This window comes from Plectropomus leopardus, chromosome 4, assembly GCF_026936395.1.
Source record: "Plectropomus leopardus strain MGB_pleo_1.0 chromosome 4, ASM2693639v1, whole genome shotgun sequence".
Lineage (NCBI taxonomy): Eukaryota > Metazoa > Chordata > Actinopteri > Perciformes > Serranidae > Plectropomus > Plectropomus leopardus.
In genome coordinates this window covers 24,471,488-24,492,159 of record NC_142179.1, presented here as the reverse complement: position 1 = coordinate 24,492,159, position 20,672 = coordinate 24,471,488, and the positions used below count along the sequence as shown (strand labels likewise).

At 39.9% G+C, this 20,672-nt stretch overlaps 1 protein-coding gene across 8 annotated transcripts in view; it reads left to right on the top strand.

Annotated features, from left to right (window-relative positions):
• The window catches only part of mctp1a (multiple C2 domains, transmembrane 1a), a 162,823-nt gene that overhangs the window by 77,493 nt on the left and 64,658 nt on the right, over positions 1 to 20,672 (top strand). For 6 of the 8 annotated variants that reach the window (XR_015776463.1, XM_088076898.1, XM_088076896.1 and 3 more), the window contains exons 5-9: positions 1,614 to 1,725; positions 6,112 to 6,150; positions 9,506 to 9,670; positions 9,983 to 10,113; positions 10,982 to 11,168. Coding sequence is in view for 7 of the 8 variants with exons in the window: in XM_088076898.1 (XP_087933024.1) it covers positions 1,614 to 1,725; positions 6,112 to 6,150; positions 9,506 to 9,670; positions 9,983 to 10,113; positions 10,982 to 11,168 (634 nt within the window). In the remaining variant the exon portion in view is untranslated. The remainder of the gene's footprint in view (positions 1 to 1,613; positions 1,726 to 6,111; positions 6,151 to 9,505; positions 9,671 to 9,982; positions 10,114 to 10,981; positions 11,169 to 20,672) is intronic. The other 2 variants (XM_088076899.1, XM_088076897.1) reach the window with 1 other exon arrangement.

Genomic DNA, 20,672 nt, shown 5'->3' with positions numbered 1-20,672 from the left:
GCCTTACAAATGGTAATACAGTAAAACTTTGAAACCCCAAATTAGATGTTGAAGCAAATGATAAGTGTGTTATGCATTGATGATACTGGAACTTCCAACTTTGATACAGTGCCTTGAAAAAACTTGCTTATTTGATACAATTTCTGATAGCAATGAGAACAACTGACATTGAGGACATTCAAGTTAAAATCTTTATTAAAAGATAAATATAAAAAGGGTATAACACACGGAGGTGTTTCCAGTCACTCTGGCTGATCTGAAGACAAGTCCTCATTTGAGGGGCTAAGTTTAATCTCTTCTGCAGTCTTCACACTGTGAGCGACACACCAACAGGCTACACATTTTTTTCAATGGAAGCTGTTGAAATGAAGCTGCACTTGTCGCTCTTGACAGGAGTGATGCGTTACAAACATAAGTTTACTTGGCCTTAACTTTTTTCAGCAGGGTAATTATTGGCAAGTAGCAGACACACAAGCGTGTGATGACGTAACTATAAAAGTTAATGAACGCTTTAGCAACACTGAAGCAGCAACTCTGATAATGTAGCTGGCCACGCTGTTGCGTTGTTGCTGGCAGTGTGAACACAACATTACTCTTGTGATCAAAATGATCTGGATTATGAGATTCTCCTGTAAATAGTTTTCTGATAAATACATCAAATTCTGATCATTCTATATCACTTTCGTGTTTACCACAGCAATGTTCAGCTAGGTCCCACCAACTTCCGGTTTTAACCCCGACCACTTTAAGCTTAAACCCCGCCCATTCTGAGTATGGCTACAGATGCAGATGATTTAGTTGTTTGTACAGATACAGATAATGATGAACTCGCTCATCCCTAATGTTTACCTCTCACTGCATGTTTGTGTATTGTATCATATGTCAGCAGTGCACTGGAAAACCATAAAGCTGAGGTAGCTACTGACAAACATGCCAGCTGTTTGGAAGTCTTGTGTATATGTGTGTATATTTGTATTTATTTATTACATTTTGTTTTAGCAATGTGGAAATTAATCATGATGTTCCCCTACACGTAAAAGAATGATCCCAGTCACTTCCAAACAGTAAGGCATGCACCCTATTAGTTAAACACTAGTATTGGTTCATGGTAAAAGCCAATAATCAAAAGCCAATGTATTGGTATTGGGACTGAAAAAGTGGGGTCGGTGCTCCCCTAATTGAGTTTTGGGGATTGGGGATTTTGACTTTAAACTGTTCAGAATGGTCAAGAACTGGTCTGAACCAGCTTTAACTCACAGTTGCTTTTGTTAAATAGTGTGCCAAGTGGATAGCAGGGCAGGTAATTACCATTTACCTCCCTTTTGCATAATTAAAGATTGTTAGCTACACTGACTGCTTGTGGTGATTACAACCCACTGAAAATGGCAAGAATGGCAGCTAGAGTGAAGAGAGGAGGGAAGAATGTCATGGTCAGCTTGTTGGGCAGCTTATCTCTCCACATCCATTTATTCAGACCTGAACTGATTAAAAATGTGTGTCTACGCTATGTTAGGGTGGGGATGAGTGCGCAATGCACATAATGTGGAATGCCTGGATATGTATGTACAGCATTTATGTAAACATTTACAGTATGATATTTTGCGTCTCTGTAGGACACTGGATTTGACTCTGGACCTGAAAGACCCACAGTACCCTGAACACAACCTGGGCAGCCTGGAACTAGCTGTCACTCTGTCACCGAAGGAGGGAGACATGAAGGATGCTGTAAGGAAACTATATGACCTTTCAGTTAGATTACTCATTCATCTCTGTCTCTCTTCCTGCACACACTACATTTCCTCCTCATTCAGGGGAATCATTCCTTTCTATCTTACCTGCCTCGCTTTATGTCAGTGTTGACGTCACACCAAGATGAGAAATAATATGCCAGAAAGAACTCCTCAGGACCTGTGTTTAAGCTATGGTTAATAACTTTTTTGAAGATAACTTGCTGTCATATTTGCTAAAAATGGTCACTGCATACACACAGTATTATTTGAGGCGGATAGTTTTTTAAAGAAGTCATGCCCCTCATGGCTATTTCCTCTAATGGCATTTGCTAGAATTTACAGCGGCTCACTGAAACAACCAATCAGAGCGCAGAGGTCATTAATGAATCCGTCAGTCATGTCACTCACTGCTTGTGAACTGCAGTCAAACTGTCCAACTAGGCTGCATTGATCTGATATGACTCAAGATTCTGTTACTGCACTGCCTATTTCTTGGCTCAGATTTTTCAGACACATATTTAAGCACGCCCCCCACTGTCATGGAAAACCTGGCGAAGTCTTGCAATTCTAAGAACTCATTTTCCAGGCCTGGAAAAGTCATGGAATAAGTAACCATTTTGTTTGAAAGTCATTTCATTTTGTTGTTAGAAAAGAAATTGTTGCAGTTATTTTTTGTGGATAACCCTCAATGCAACATAACCGCAAATTTCTTTTCTGTAGCTGTAGCTGTAATAATATCAATGTGTGATGTTTTTTTCACATTCATTGCACACTTTGGTTGTGTTTGAACTGTTCTGAAAGTAGAGCACAGCATTTTGAAGGTACAGAGCATTATGTTTTACAAACAAATGGGCCAACCTAACAGTGGGCTGTCACTCCTGTTACTCTTGAAGCTCTATTGCTCTGTGTCCACAGACCGCCTATAATAATGTAGACCTCATAAACATTTTTAATGAAGTGTACAGCTCTGTTCATGTCATAGGTCATGAATGTTAATGGAAATGTTATTGTAGGTCTTTGAAAAGTTGTGAAATTTTGTCCATAAAATGTGTGGGAACCCTTTTTAAGTCTACTGTTCGGTTGTAAAATGATAAAGTTTGTGACCCGTCCACAATGCTGGCAACAGTCAAACTGAAAAATCAGTACCATCCATTGGCCAGAGCAAACTTTTTGGTTTTACAGCTAAACAGTACACTAAAATATTTTTCTAGAAATAGTTGATGCTGTAACGTAATCTTGAATCATATTTGATCAGCACTGCCAAGTTTGACAGGTCTTAAGCAGTGATTGACAGCCGCATTAGAGACATCTTGGCTCTGATTGGTTTTCTTCCTTTAACCACAGGGGATCCAAGCAAATGCCATTAGAAGCACAATGAGTGGGAGGGGGAACCTGATTTTTTTTTCACAGATCATCCGTCGCATGCACTACTGTGTGGATATAGTGACATTTTTTTGTTAATTAAAGTTGCTAGCTACAGCTTTAAGCATAGCTGTTTTCAGTAAAAAAGACAAAAAACTAACAAAAAGAAAAACACCAACAAAATATGTTTTTTAATATTCATAATCTGAGTTCAGCAGCAGCGTTATTCCAGGTCAGTGAACTGTTTTGTTTTTTTTTTTTACATCAGGAGCCCAGGCAGGCTGTGTTGAACTTGGATGTGTTGGTTTCATAAGCCTTAGTTACTGGAAACTCTTCAACTCAGCAAATACATATGCATAAACACAAGTGTAATTAATATGTTCTGTAGAAAAGTTCCATGTTCAAAGATTCTCTCTCCTAATTATGTTGGCTCGTGCCTCTGCGGACATGCTCGATGTTTCAGAGTTGCATTTATTTCTGTTCAATTATTTGTTTAGTTAATTGGACCCCTGCATGCTCGATCCGGAACAAGGCAGAGTCATGGGGGAAATACTTTATTCCTTTTGATCTGATGTCTTAATTCTGCTGCTTATTTAGTATTGTAGTTCAGAGAGTCCACATTTGACAGAACAAATAAACTCTATTTAGGTTAAGCATCATTTTGGATTTTTCCAACTGTGAAGAAAATGAGTACAAGGTTACACCAGTACATTCTGGATGACTCTCTGTTGCCATCTACTGGTATGAAAGGGTGAGGAAAAATACAGATCCGTTATATTAATCCTTTACTGAACTGCTAATAGTCTGAGGATTTTTGTAATCATGCAGCATCCACAATATTTGTATGGTGACTTTTGTTGCATACCGTGTGCTTTCAAGTTTCTTTTCAAGTTACTTTCACTGGTATTGGGTCTGACACAAGGGAATTGTTAGTTTCTTTGTGCACTAGTCCTCTCATGTAATGACTGTTTTTGTATTTGAAACTTTTGCATCCATAATTATATTTAAAGTCACTGAGTAGAGTTAAGCCTCACTTATCCCAAAAATAATTTTAAGCCAAAGTTTGAGACATGCAACAAGACCTTGAACAAAACCACCTGCATTTTTGAGAACATGTCCTTAATTGTCACTGCTGCCAGTGCTACAAAGTATTTACTTTTGTGAACACTGAAGTACAATATTTTACTGTTTTTCAAAGTTCTTCACCATTAAATAAAAGTAAAAACTAAGCAAATCAAACAATGAAGCAGCTATTAGTTCCAGCTCCAATCCTGTCCTTTTTTGGGTTTAGGAATGGAAAGGTAATTTGTGAAAGTATCAAGTATATAAATGATGGTTGCATTGTATGAGAGGCACCAACTGCAGCTACTGTTTACATACATTTATACACTGATCAGACACAACATTGCAGTCTTACAGCTGAAGTGAATAACACTGATCATCTAGTTAGGGAAACATGGGGTCCTGGCATTAATGTGGATGCCACTTGACGTGCACCACCCACCCAAACAGTGCTGCAGAACAAGTACACCCCCTTTATGGGTGGCAGTGCTCCCTCCAGCAGGACAATGTGCCATGCCACCCCGCAAAAACTACTCAGGAGTGGCCCAAGGAATCTGACAGAGGGCTCAGGACATCGACCCGTCCTCCAAATTTCCCAGATCCCTATCCGTTCTAGTTTCCATGGGACATGCCTGTATTCCACCTCGCAACGCAAAGGCCTCAAAGGATCCGCAGCCAATGCCCTATGTACAAGACAACACAGGACAACCCTAAAGGTCCTGTGTCCATGCCTCTACAGGTCAGAGCCAAGTCTGGTCCAAGGAGGCCCTACCATGGATCAGTGGAAATAAGTATTTAGGGACAGTGGCATCAACATGAAAGCCAGGACAAAATGTTTCCCAGCAGAATATTTCATTGTGATGACATGATCAGTGATATTCACTTCACTTGTCAGTGGTTTCAATATTGTGGCTAATCAGTGTTTGTGCCTGTGTATATGAGTGCATGTCCGCATATGCAAATACTTCATAACACCATATGACTTGTAAGAGCGCTTCTTATAATATCTGTGCTTACTTAACCTGCATGGATGACAGCTGCCCTTGTCTCTTTATATAACGCCCCCTGCACCAGGCCAGGGCTAACATCTAAATTTCATATACCCCATATAAAGTGTAACTTTAAAGCTACAGTTTGTAACTTTTATAAAAGCTATTTTTTTCATATTTGCTTAAACTGCCATTATATATTGACACAGCACAAAATGAGACAGATAATCTGTGAAAAAAACATACTCCTTTGCCATCTATATTGCCTTGTAGCATTTCTAAAGGCCTTACTGGACATGAATGAAAACAACCAATCACAACCAAGAAGTCTCTAAAGCAGCTGTCATTCATGTCAATTACTGCTCATGAACTGCGTTCAAACTGTTAAAGTAGGCAGCATTTATCAAAATTGAATTAAGATTCTCTTAGTGCATTGCCTATTTCTTGCCCCACATATTTTCAGAAACATACTTTGATGTACTGTTCAGCTGTAAAATGAGAAAGTTTGTGATTTAGCAGCCATATTGGTTACATTTAAACTGGATGGTACCAAGCATTGACCACCAGCCTGATCAAATTTCTCATTTACAGCTAAAGAGTATACTTAAATATGTTTTGAAAACCTATGAGGTAAAAAAAAGCAATACAAGAACACAAAGTAGAAAAAGCAGTTGATATGACAGAGAGCTGCATCAGAGACTCCTCAGCTCTGATTGGTTGTTACTGACCATGCTGCAGTCTGACTCTTGCAAATGCCATAAGAGGCAGTTTGAGGGGAGGAGGGACATGATTTTTTTTTTCACAAATGATCTGTCTCATGTATTCCTTTCAGAGTCTAATGACAGTTTCAGCAAATATGACACAATTATTTTCATAAAAGTTACCAACTGTATCTTTAACCTCTGACCCTGCATCTCTAAGGGGGAGACAGTGGGGGGCCCTCTGTAACAGCTTTGTCTCATTTACAGACCATGCTTTTGAGAAGGAACTGGAAACGATCTAGTAAGGTAAACTAAAACAGCATGTAACTCCCTCACTCACACAACTTCCGACTGTACTGTAACACCTGCACCGCACCTATCCTGCACTCTTCACTTGTGTCCTGGTTCATGGATGGAGTCTCCCTGGTCCTCTCCTTTCCTCCCACCTTTTCCTTCTTCCACAGTGGTATTAAAAGTTTTTCTTTATCAGTTTTTATTTCTCATTGTCACTAGCTTATTTTCCATGCGCTGCAATATACCACCTGCTATTGACATCACCCGAGGGGATGTAAACTTTTTCTTTTTTGGAATGCAAATATGAAATATTTGAATGCAAGTCATAAGTCATTTAAATATACACTAGGGGTGGTTGTAATGCATGACAATTACTGCCATTGTTATGAGGGATTTTTTTTTGTTTTGCATGTTTAGTTTGTCAGCCTTAGAACAGTTACAATCTGGAGCCATTTACAGTGAAGTCACATTTTTTTTTACCCCCAACAATTTAAATAATCTATATTGAACTTTGTCCTTTTAAGCTTTTCAATTATGCAGTGGTGTATTTGTGCTGCTTCCACCTCTGATCTCCACAGTGTATTGCAGCTGCTGTGTGGGAAAATAAAGCAATTGATTTGTTTTTAGGGGTTTTAAAGGAGTCCTGCACAGCAAATCAACTGTGAAAAAGAAAATTTGTTGATTGTTTAGTGTGTAGACTGATTTTAGGACACTCTTAGACCCCTTTGCATCACGTACAAATCTATGATGTTTACATTATTTTTATGAGTTCTCATCTTGCCATACACAATGGACTGCTACATATTGGTTTCATTTTTTTTCGTTGGCTGTCAAGTTGAACAGAAGGCATGCTGGTGAAAGCTCTGCTTTTTTTTAGTGGCTCACGCATGAAGCACTTACTTTATTTTTCAATCAAATACAGTAATATTAATATCAGGTGTAATTTAGTGGATACAACTGGGTTTATAGACAGCTTTGTTTTCCTTTGTGTGACTTTTATTGAGGTACTTGTCATCTTGTCCTATTTTGGTCAAAAGTTGTCATTGAGAAGGGAACAGGCTGAATCCTGAAACTTACTTTTAGTCAATCTCAATCTCCCTAAATTGCAGCAAGAAGCACCGAATGTTTCCTTAACTAACAGCAAAAAGTTTGATATCCTACCAAGAGACACAGATACACATTTGAAGTGCTTTGGTCAGAGCTGGGCAGACGTCCTGCTGAATTGTGCTTCCCCAAACCGAGCCTTTGAAGCCTCCAAACTGGGCCACCCTGCCTGTGACTTGGGAATTAGCTCAAACACTAACTAGCTACTGTGGTACCCCACCGAAAAAGGCGCTGCTCCTGAGTGCCTCCCTGCCTCCGTGCTCGACTGCATACAAGTACACGGCTATTTTTACACAACCACTTCTTTTTAATGAAGCAGCTATGAGTGTTGAACCCACAGCAGAAGATGCAAACTATTCAAGAAGTAGTTTTGAGATAATGATTACGAGTCAGATATTTAAATCCAGGTTTCTCTAACTTTACTGCCCAGCTTAATGCTTATTTTGGCACTTCAGACATTTTTAATCTTCCAAAGGGCTGACAAAAGTTGTGTGCCAAGCAGTATTCGTTCTTAAACTGAATGTTAGTGTCTCTTATAAGACTTTCAGCCTCTGAACATCTGTGTGCACGATCTCTCTCATGCTGTGCTCTGGCACGGGGCGTTGATTCCCAATCCAAATAGCCCATGGTTTTCTGCAACAAGGAATATGTAGCAACAAAACAAGGAAACAATTAGGATTGTGCTCGTGTAGGACACAACGGCGACCTCTCATCATTAGCATACAGTGTGTTAGCAGCAAGTGAACAGGAGAAATGAAAGATGTGGGGGTTGCAGTATGGGAGGTTGGCTGTATTGCAGGGAGCCATTCGCATTGTTTAATGTCTGGAGAATGGAAATTAAGAGGCTTCGTCTCCAGATCAAAGGCCTGCGCTTGCGAGGCAGGGTTTGTTCAGAGTTTAATGAAATTCACCCACAAAACAAAAGCTATGCTAATAAATTCTCCCTAACGAGGAAGGAGAGGGAAAGGCAGAGAGAGAGAGGAGGAGAGAGAGAAGGGTGTATTTGTTTGACAAATAAATACCCTGCTCTTTGTTTTAGTGAAGGATACTGACATGATTCAAAGAGAGGTTAAATAGGCCTGTAAGTGCTTAGAAAACTGTTGGATAAAAAAAACAGTCCTAAATATGGAGAATAATCAATCTGAAATGGCAGCACCGTCAACTTACAGGGCAGATAGATAGTATAAGAAATTTACAGTCACACAGTAGCAGCATCTCAGTGGTCTGCCCATTTTGAATAAGATCTACAAAGTCTACAAATCTTTTGCCTAATTATTAATTTATTTTTATTATTATATTAAGAATTTTAGAAAAAAAAGGCCAGACTGATTACATATATAATCTTGTGCAGTAGGGATGTTTACGTTACTTTGATCTGAATCGATGTATAGAATCAATAATCCACTATAATAGATGCAAAATAAAAACATAGATACATATCCTTATCTGTAAGATATGTTTTTATTTTGAAATTGGCTTGTATGTGTCACCATTTCTATCCAAACCCACAGCTTCCTAAACATTTAAACAGTGTTAGCAGCCTATAGTGGCAGGCAGATAATGGTGACCAGCCAAGAAAAAGACAATAAGGATGTTTACCATTATTGTCTTATATCAATATTGATTATATGTTATATATCTTATATTGATTGCACAACCCTGAATTGAATCAAATACAAATAATGTTGCTGCAGACTTTGTGATATTAGCAAATATGGTATTGTACATAGAATCTAGATTATATTATAACGCGATGAAACTTGTGATTTACACCCTTGCTGTGCAGACTGTTAGCTACGTTATCTACAAAAGATTCTCAGCAAACGCTCCGAGGTTACAGTGCTTTTTTAAATTAGTTTTTCAGCATTTCCAAGGAATTGCTCAGAGTTTAAACTTGATTAAATAGTGGGATACTATATTTTGTAATTTACAGCAATGGTCTGGCATGCCAGGGGTAAATTATGTTGAATTATCTTATTTTCTGTGTTTTTTTCATGTGTGGCCTGCTCCTCCTCTGTGCTGTCTTGATGTGTTTGTAGTCGTCTATTTTCTTGTTGACAAAGTCTACACAAGCCATAAATCTGTCTTGGGTTTAATTAATGCATATGTATGTTTATTTTGGGTGTGTTTGTGTACATGATTGTCTATGTATAAATGCACTCGTGTGTGAAAATGTTCCTTTGAATATGTGTGTGTGTGTGTGTGTGTGTGTGTGTGTGTGTGTGTGTGTGTGTGTGTGTGTGCGCGTGGCTGCCTGCTCCAGTATCAGAGTATGCGTCTGTCAGATGTGCATAGAAAAGCCCAGCTGTGGCGAGGAATAGTCAGCATCAGTCTGATTGAAGGTCGCAGCCTCCAGCCTATGGACGCCAACGGCCTCAGCGACCCGTATGTCAAATTCAGGATGGGGCACCAGAAGTACAAGAGCAAGGTAAACACACACATGTTTAAGAATATTTAATTTCACTGTTACTTCCACATAAATACTTAATTAGGCTATGGATGTGTGGCCTTGTGATCAAAGTAATAAAGGAACTTTTATATTAATGGAAAGATTCTATTTATTTGCATATATTAGCTAACAATGGAACAATTGGCACAGGCTCTTTCAGCTATAAAGTTTGTATCATAGACTGATAAACATGTGCTTGTTTGAGTATTGCTTGATAGAAAAACTACTAAAACCTTCCACAACACAAGCACATGTGTACAAAAAATGCATTTCCTTCTGCTGTTGACTCAGACAATTCCCAAAACGCTGAACCCCCAGTGGAGAGAGCAGTTTGACTTCCACCTCTATGACGAACAGGGAGGCTATGTGGACATTACTGTTTGGGACAAAGATGCTGGCAAGAAGGATGACTTCATGGGGAGGTACATTGGTCTACAGCAGTCTTTATGAACAGGTGTCAGTCTCTCAGTCTTTTGTCGGGTTATATATGTAGGACAGGCATAACTTACCAGATCACACATACCTTTTACTTTTAGGACATATTCAGACTGGATTTCTCTTACATAAAAAGGCTGCACAATGACACAATAGTTCAAAAGGCTATGTCTGTAATTTGTATGGATGTACTCATTTTATACTCCCCGTTCAATATCCATGAGTATAGCGGCATGGAAGCACTCGAGGAAGTCTTTGCTTTAAACTCTTTGATCCAAGGCCAGTAATTACTATTGCTGTGCCTTGATAATAACTGGAGATATATTAAGCGCATGCCAGAAAATCAATTCAGGCAAGAGAATACGATCTCAATTGCCTAATAAAGGTGTTAATTGTGTCAGCTTTGGCTAAGTTGTCTGTAGTTGCTTATATCCCTCACACATGACTGTGTATACTGTTACCAGGCTGCTGCTTTGCTCCAGCGCAATGTCTTTATGAAGTGTCTTTGATGAGATGATAACTAGACTAGAATCTTTATTTCTAAATGAAAATTGGAGACCACTTCCTGTGAATTTTTTTCTGACATTTTGAGATGATTATAACTTTATAGACATTTTTCTTTTTCTGCAAACTTAAGTGCCAAAAATGGCTACACTAGCATTTCTTGAAGTTTAATCATTATAGTCCACTCCCACTTTGCTTAGCTATGTTTGTTACTATCAGCCTGTTTCAGCATAATCAGCTTCCCAACTAAATGTACAATACTCTGTATGACTCTGCAACCATGTTTCTATTTGTTTGTATGTGTGTGTGTGTGTGTGTGTGTGTGTGTGCACATGTGCACGTGCGCTTTAGGTGTACTATTGACCTGTCGCATCTCAGCAAAGAACACACACACAAACTGGACCTGCCACTGGAGGAAGGGGAAGGTGTGCTGGTGCTGCTGGTTACACTTACTGCTTCTGCTGCCGTTTCCATCTCAGACCTGTCAGTCAACATGCTGGACGACCCGCAAGAGAGACACCAGATCAAGCAGAGATATGTGAGTTAGTTTTATTGTAAGAGTGACCTTGTGTTGTGTGTGTGTGTGTTATGATAATATTGTGTGGATATGTTTGAGAGGAAATGCATAATGTATGTCAACTGAAAGCCAAAAATGTTATTAAAACACTAAAAATGCAATAGGGAACATATTACAGGATGCCTGCAAGTCCTTCAGATTTCTTAATTACACATTTACTAATAAATATATTGAGTTGTCTTAAATTTAAGACAATAAATCTATATTTTAGATGGGTCTTAAATGTTTTTCAGTCATGTTATTCCTAACATTTTTGATATTACCTCTATGGGAAACATGATTTTAACAGAAAGGGAAACACTAATTGACGGGGTAACAGACTAAGACACAATACGGGTACAATGTTCCTATTTTCACCCCCTCTACACACTAAGTTCAAGTAAAGAGTCTGCGATGTTGAACTTAGTTTATTTCTTTTTCCGTGCTTAGTAGACATAGAGTATTATCAGTGTCATTTTCCCCACTGTTCATTTTGAACGGCTATAAACAATGTGTTGAGAGTATATTTTCACATTTGGTTTGTATTTTTATAGAAAGTTTGGTCTTACATTTATATTTAAATGGTATTAGAAAGACCTTAAAAAGTCTGACTTGTTTATTCCTGTAGACACCCTAAACTACAGAATTACCAGCACTGGTTCTTGTAAGTGTTCATGGAGTACTGAAAATCTGTATCCACATACTTTATAGTTTTCAATTTCACACAGAACAAATTTCACGCAGTCACCTGTTGTATTGATGATTGACCAATATCCTGATACTGTGGCTTCTTCCATTAACTGATGGCTGTATGACGTGTATTGACATGTCCGAGCTGCAGCAAAGAAAAGCATTGTTTCTTTGGTGTCATGAGTCAGGACTGACGTGTCAAACAACAGCCCCCTCACACATTTATCATCAGATTTCTGATTGTTAAGAAGTCACAATAGATTCACATTTTATGAAGAATCTCACTTATTCATCAAGAAGTGTCTTATTTTTCACAAGCTAATGTGCTAACTAAGATTTGAAAATAAAATCCACCAAGCTGCAGCTGTGGTTTGAAGTTAGAACAAGTGGAGAGCGAAGGAGTGGGTGAAGAGGGAGATGATGAGATTCACAAAGGGAAAGAAAGGAAGGAAGATATACAGGGGGCTGAGAGGTTTTGGGCCAACTGTTTGGAGAGGATGGAGGCTCACATCGCTGGTTTGTTTCTGTCGCTATGATTCAGGCCACCAGCATTGTGTGGAATTTGCATCAGTAGTCTGCAGTGTGTTGTGCATTTATGATTAATGCATGTGGGCTCATATATTTGTGTGTAAAATGTCTTAGCCTGTTAGCCAGTTGTCATTGATTTAAGCTACGTATTAGGGAGGGAGAGAGGGAGAGAGCAAGAGAGAGAGCCCTAAGGCCCCATCTGCTCCAGAGGCCTTCCACTCAACACAATGGTTTCAGACTATGTCTTTGTCTTAGCCTAGTTAACCCCTCACACCCTGTCATATCCTCACTCCTTGCTACAGGGAGACACTCACACACTTTCAGTAAGTTTCATTCATTTACAGCCTTGACACAGGACATATGTCTGCAAATCAGAATCAGCAGTTATTATCACGCAATGCTGCAGCAATATCTGCTTATAGTCAGGACTTTTAAAACAAAATCAAAGGTATTTATTCACTTAATGTTTTAATTCTGGACTTAATGACAAAAGAGATACAAGATTTGTTCAATCATTATTACATTTAATTGTCTGGGAGAGTTGCTGAAGCACATTGTCCCACGAGTACCACTTAGTTACGTGTGCTTTTATATGCGGGTATACTGCATAGAGCTTTTAGTAGCTGTCTGTGTTTGTTTGTGAGTTTATAGATTCTGATTTCAGTTAACAGTACGCCCCAGCTGGTCTGTGCTTGTGTCTTTTGGAGGCACCAGCAGCGAAGCTCCACAGGCCGAACACAGGTGCCACGACCTACATAACCGTGTCTGTGCCTTATTGGCTAGCCACAGGCGGTTGACCACTCTGCTCCGCGCTGCAGCAACCATCCAAGATCAGAGGGGGGAGCTCTAGGACTGAGACATAAAGGCTGTGCCTCTCCTCACAGCCACAAAATGAGGGCGGGGAGTGTATGTGAGTGTGTGTTTGTGTGTAATAGGGGGCGAGAGGTAAAGGATGAGGGTTGCACTGGGAAGGGAAGGCGTGTAAAATGAAAAGAAAAAGCTATTTCACCTCTCTCACAACTTGTGCAGACCCCGTTTTTCTGCTCGGCTGAAGGCGAGACATTTCCCTTCCTTCGCCTGCCTCTTTTCCTGCCTCCTTCTCTCTCTTCCACATACCCCATCTCTGCCCCGCTCTCCCAGCAGCGCTCGACTCTTTGTCTGTCGCCACTGTGGCCCTCCCGTTCGATGAAGGGATGGAGAGATAGAGGGTGGAGGACGGTGGGGGGTTGCAGATGGAGGGGCACACCGAGGTCGGTTTGAAGACTTGAATGGTCCCTACCTATTAACATATTCCTTTTCCACTGACTGGCCGTCTTTCAGTTAGAGAATTTAATAAAGATGTACCTTATCAAAGAGCGCTGATAAAACCAAGTACCACCACTAATACATAACAGTGCTGCTCAAAGCCCACTAATCTGCCCAGCGTGTGTGCATGTGTGTATGCACATGTGTAGGTGTATCTTATTGTGCTTAGGCACAGTTTTACTGACTGGTTATATCAGCTTGAAATCAGCTGTCCAGTGCAAGCCGGCACAAAGCGTCCACTGCCGCTAATCACAAACAGGCACACACAAACAGACATGCAAAAACAGTACCTTCCTGCGTCAGCTCTCTAATAAAAAAAGATGGGGGTTGGCGAAGCAATACAAGTACCATGCTGTCATCATCACAGCTTTAAAGAGCAGATACCTTCACAAATGAGAATGAGGAAGAGAAAACAATTGAAATCCTTTACTCGTGCCAGCCTTCAGCAGTGCGGCCTGCTCATCATAAAAACACACAAGATTACTTTAAGGCAGTGTGCAGCAGTGGACGTGTGGATATTGTTAAAAACAAAACAAAAAAAACAGCAACATACATACATGCACACTCACTTTAATAACCAGAATCTCTAAAAAGACATTGCAGATTTTAAATCCTACAAATGTTGCACACACATGCCACACCTCATGTGGTCACAATGAGGTCACTGTCTTGTATTTGGCAGGTGTTTTCTCCTCATCCCAATATGTGGCCATTGAAGAAAACAGATAATAGACACCTGAGTGCTGGGATCTGATGCTAGGGCTGAGCTCATTAATGTCTCTCTCATTCTAGCTGTTCTGCATTGTGAAGCTTTTGTGTGTGTGTGTGTCTGTGTGTGTATGTATGTCTGCCAGGTCTGTAAGTGCCTCTGTACACTTGCATGTATTGATGCATGCACGTGAATGAGTACACATGATTCTCTACTGCAACTACTTTGAATGCAGCTGATGGCAGAGCTATATGCAACACAGTGCAATACACTTAGTGACAACTGCCTTAGATGTACTATTTCTCACCGTAACCTTTCCTTCATCCCTAATTACTGTTTCCCAGAAGTAGAAAGGGAGAGAGGGAAAAGGAGAGAAAGAGATTTATGCATCACGATGGCAAAGGAGCACACACACTAATGGCTCTTAATGGGCCTGAGGTGGCCGCAAGATGGGTGGATGAGAGAAGGAGGACATGGCGACCTCCGCTGAAGTGGTGGCACTTCACCACCCACCCGCATGTACACATGCACACACACACACACCTGCAGTACCTCTCCCACCCACTCTGGTGCACTGCTCTAAGGTGAAGACAAAGGACACAACCTGGACAGGAAGTGAGATAAGGGGCTGCAGTGAAGTGTGTGATGGGCAGAGAGCAAACTTTGAGAGAGAATCTTGACAGACAGTGATCACGAGTTGATGAACAGGAGTGGGAATTGGGAGGTAGTTGTTAGCATTTGGTTTGCGTTTGAGCATTTCACAGGCATTTGATTAAATGTCCCCTGAACTGCGCGGCTGCTGGGCAGACGCTTTATGTGCGTCTGTGTGTGAAATGTTATACGGAGCGCTGATGAAAGGTGACACGATGCAAAGATGACAGCGAGTCATAAGCCTATGCCTGGGCTGATTCATCTGTGTGTTTGTGTGTCTGTAGAGTGTGACAGAGACGGGAAGAAGATGTCACAGTGACAAGATGTCAATCATAGGCAGGGCGGGGGTTTGTTTTATGAAAGCCAACTCTGTTCTTCCATATTTCTCTTCTCTCCTGTGTTCATCCCTCCTTTTTCATCCCCATCATTCCACCTGCATGCTGATGGGGGTGTGGGGAGACGTAAATGAGGGGGTGGGGGGTCGGTCATGGCCCTCCTTCATCTCTTTTTCTCTATACCTGTCTGTCCTATACTCCATCTTTTACTGTTTATCTTTCTGATGAGGATTTGAATTGTGGAGGATGGGTGCATTCTCTCCACCAGTCGTGGATTGAGGCTGAACCCTCAATGTCCCCTTAGGGAGCCTGTATGGTGGGAGGATGGGATGGAATGTGGATGATGAGTTGGAGGTTAAAAAAAACATATCTCCGCATCCATACAGTATAGAAATAATTCATCTTATTTTCCTTGTTCAATCTTAATGCCATTTTGTATATCTGTATATTAATACTTGTGTCTTTTTGGTACAATACCAAAATGATTCTGTTTGATATTGTACTTTAAGCCGTGTGAACATGTTTTCCAATCAAAAACTGTCTTATCAAACAGTTTTAACAAGATTACAAATCTAACCAATAAAATACATTTTAAATGAGTGAAATTACAATGTAAATCCATAGTAATCTGAATGTTAACAGGATTATGAATCCTACTTGTGCCTACTTGTGCCCCAATTTAGGGAATTATTGACAATTGTTTAAGTAATTAAAAAAAAAATAATCTCAAAGAATCTGTGCTCCAGTGAGCATTAAGAGATTTTACTGGTGGAGTGTCTTGACCACCTTCTGAATCCAGTTAATCGGCAAGAGTGACAAGTGAACTGTTATTTTTAGCAGTAAGTAGCAGTATTTATTAAAAAGGAATACATATACTCCTCTTCCTCTTCTTCCTCCTCCTTCTATCTTACTAAGAATGTTTTTAGAAAGGTAATACAAATAATTTAGCAATAGAAATATGTTTATTAACCCACAAAAAATATTCAAATTCTGATAGCGAGTAATGTTATTACTTGTTGAAATTGAAAACTTAACTGTATAAATAGTGGATGTATCTATCGTGATGTCACCTTTTGATTTACTGACTGCCAACTGAAGAACAAAGTTTGGCATTTTGGCTGGTTTTCTGGAGCCAAAAGTTCAGCACATGTAGTTGCAGGAGCTCCTCAAATCCTATATTTTTGCTATATTTTTCTTTTTTTTTGGACTCCATGGCCCCTTCTGCTGAAGCAAGACTTTTCTATGATAGAGAAGCTCTTAGCAACATTGGGAAAAGTTGTGTGGGTTTTTGACTGAATGCAACAGATTGCGAGAGGATCCCCACAAATGGCATGTCAAGTGGCCACTCAGATCAGAGGGGAGAAATGAAACCGAAAGTGCCGTATGGGTAGAAGGAGGAGAGCCGGCATCAGGGCGAGGCTGACCCGACTTGGACTGAGAAGCTGCTCCTCTACCAAGCCTTCCTCTAGCTAATGTCCGGTCGCATCCCGAATCAAGCTATCACACTCGATGGGCGGACCTTTTTTAGAGCCAAAAGGACACAAGACTCTGGTGTAAATTCAAAAAATGTGAGCAGGAATTGGTGGCATCAGCAGCAACATGCCCAAGCAACCTGATGGAATTTTCATAGTAGCTGGTGATTTTAATCAACTCATCCTATAACTCCAAACATATAGCAGGATCAAGGACAAATTGTAATTTTTAAATAAATCTACCTTCTCCCTTCTTCTACCTTCTATTTGGACAAGAGGCTGGCACTATGGAGGAGTGTGGGAGTGGTTATGAGTGACATACTGTGGTGAGGCTGTGCAGATAGACTGTCAGTTAGGCGGCCCTGACCTTGAATATGCATAACTAAGCATCAATAAAATGTGAGTGAGTGAGTATAAAAAAAAAAAAAAAAAAAAAAATATATCAGCCCCCACACAGTTGTCATGAACCATTTTTTTTGTACCAGGATGTAAACATGTTTATTTCTCCTGTAAAGCTGAGCATCTTAAAATACATAGATGTCGACGGGGATTCACTCTCTTTTGAAAGGCTGCCTCAAGTGGTCATTCAAGGAACTGTAGTTTTTGGCACTTCACCGTTGGCTTAATTTCGCAGGCTTATAGGTTGCCTTTATTTAGACTCTGGATCACACTGGCATGCTTTAACGTAGCTCCTCCACCCCCTCCAACTCCCCCCTGGAGATAGCATCGCTCATGGGCAATCTAGAGCAACCCCAATTGGACGATATGAAAATAGAAATGATCCCCCAACCCTATTCTGATACACGTTGCCACAGACACATTTCGGTTTGTACCAAGAAAGTAACAATGTTTAATTCTCCATTAGGTTAGTACTGTTGAACACCACCACAGTAGTCAGCCATTAGTTTGCCCTAGTCTCCGTCTCTGTTGCTTCCCTCGTGCCCTCCTTCTGACTCTTTTTCTCCCTGTGTCTCTTTTCTTGGCTGCTCCCCAATAATCACAACAAGCAGCTGTATCTTCAGAGAAATCGTGCCTTAAAATTGAGAGTTGTCCCCTCTCTCTCTCTCTCTCTCTCTCTCTCTCTCTCTCTCTCTCTCTCTCTCTCACTCCTTCTCTCTCTCTCTCTCTCTCTCTCTCTGTGTGTATGTCTTTCTTTCTCTCTCTTTCACATATTCTCTTTACCCCTCTCTTTCTTTCTCACACTCTCCCCTCTCATCTCCTTTAGAGAGCTTTTGGACAATGATATCGCTGGAAACAGGCAGAGTCTGACAGAGTTGGTAATAATGAATTAAGTCTGTAGCCTGGCCCTGACTCTGAAATTTAAATTATAATTACTCCTGTGGGGATGGAAGGGGTTATTGCCAGAGAGAGAGAAATAAATTGAAGTGAAGTGCATTTCCACTTTGCTTTTAAGACACGCCGACATGCTACTCAATTTGGCCTCAGTGTAGGTTTTCTATGCATGTGTTTATACCTGAGTATTTGGGCGTGAACAAAAGCAGGAGTTTATGATTGTGCACGTTTCTGTCAGTATATGCCCATGCCTCATGGCCCAGCTGTTGGATCTCCAAAGGTCTCCCTTTATCCCGCAGATTTACAGACCAGTTTTAACACAGTCATCATTCGTTCTCCTGGTTATTAAAACCTTGTACATACAGTATTTTCCTTCTAATTTCAGAGGATCACAGGGCCATGTGACATCTCTTGACTATGTATGTGTCTTTATGAGGTGTGAGCATGCAAGAAGGAGAAAAGAAAAATATCAGCGGGGAGAGTGTGAGTGTGAGTGTGTGTGTGTGTGTAAGTTTGTGTGCTTGACTCCTTGTTTTACAGTTTGTGTATTTATCTATCATGAGTTTTACTGTGTCACCCCCTCCCCCTCTTTTGTTTGTATATTGTGTGGACAGTGTGTGTGGAGGTCAGTGTGTGTTTGCCTGATAACTATGATATCACTGCCAGATAGGCTTCACTGTATTTGTCTACTCACCACAATATCTCTATTATCATATTATCAGCCTAATACTCTCCTGCTCTGTCTCTCTATAAGGCAAACAAACATACAAGCAGAAGTTTAGGCAGTAGACTGTGAGCCCTGTACAGGTACATCTCATACAAATCGTGCATAAGTGCTGCAATTTGTTGCAGTGTTTTTCTTTACATTCCTATTTTGTGTTATTGACGGGCAATATATTTCTGATATGAGACTAGATATGGTCTTGAGTTTTGATATCATAATAATGTAAGCGTAGCCTTTGCCTGCTTTGAAAGTCTACATCACAGTAAAATGATGTCATTTTCTGACTAATCACACTCTTCTAGTTCTTTTATTTGTCTTTACCCACAGTCATTGTATTTTAATTACTGATGATCATTTATCAAAAATATGACTGTGAAAGAACCAATTGACAACCCTACAATATCACTGCAATATCAATATCTAAGTGTTTGATCAAAAATATCATGATATGTAATTTTAGCTGTGTCGCTCAACCCTATTTTGCATATGCAGTATATATTGCACATGTGCAGATTTTCAATTGATGTAAGAGTAGGACTTATTTCATAGTGCTTTCTTTCCACTTTTGTCAGTTCTTTGGCTGATATAAGGGATGCTTTTTACACAAACATTCGCTTTCAACATCTTTTTTTTTTTTTTTACAACCACTGTGAGAAAGCAATTCAGTGGCTAACTAAAAAAAGTAAACACCTGCCTGCATTCTTCTATTAAATTATTCAGACCGACAGTGCGTACAAGGGAGCACATCAGCGTTTGGATAAAAAACCTGACAATTCATACAATAATACACATTAAAATGTGTTAAAACTGCATTCAAAATTTTGCATTTTGCATTTTGTTCACATTAGGCATGGTGAAAAGGTGCCCAAATCCCATGCAAACTTTTTTTGCCATAACATTTGAAGACTGACACACCTCTCCTCATAGTCAGTATACAAAACACTGTGGTAGTAGTCGCTTTCCTCTAAAACACAGGGGGGAACTCTTTCCTCTGTAACCGACTAAGTGACTAACTTATTGATTTTGACTGTAAAAAAGTTAGTGGAAAAATAAAAATAAAACAAAAAAAAACTAACTTTAATTGTAATAGTGGGCAGTGTTAAATATTGATTCACAAGCTGTAGAATAATAACGTCAGTGTTTTGATTGGATCCGTATAAGCCTCGCTTTCACTGTGCAGTTCTGTCTGCCACCTAGTATGATCTCCCAGTAAATGATGCATTCTGTGATGCAAAGGAAGTGCATTTTACATTGCACAACCAAAACGGGAAGAGGACAATGCCTTTGTTTTCCCCGATAGCAATCAGTAGCTTTGAGTACTGTCAGTCAATCAGTAGCTATTCGAGTACTTGAGTACTAGCAAAAAAAAAAAAAAATATCTAGTATCTAACAACTATAGGAATGTAAGTTGGCCAACCGTTTTAAACAAGTGATATTTGAAAGCCGAGTAAAGAATAAATTCAAAGTTAAATCAGCAAACTTTCTATTGTTGTCCTTTACGTTATGTAGGTTAGATGCAACACTAAAGAACCATCCGTGGAGTGCAAAGACACTCTTCTTCTGGTCAATACAACAACTGTACGGTTATAATGACCTAATACAGCAGCACCAGCTAACATCCAATACCATGCCGAGCCCAACAAACTCACATGGACACTGAAACTGTAACCTTTTACATGAATTTCTGCATGGATAATCTTTTGTACCAAAACTGGTGAGGTTCCATTTTATCTTAAAAAAAAAAGTACCAAGTCAAGAAAAATTGAAACAGGCAAGCAG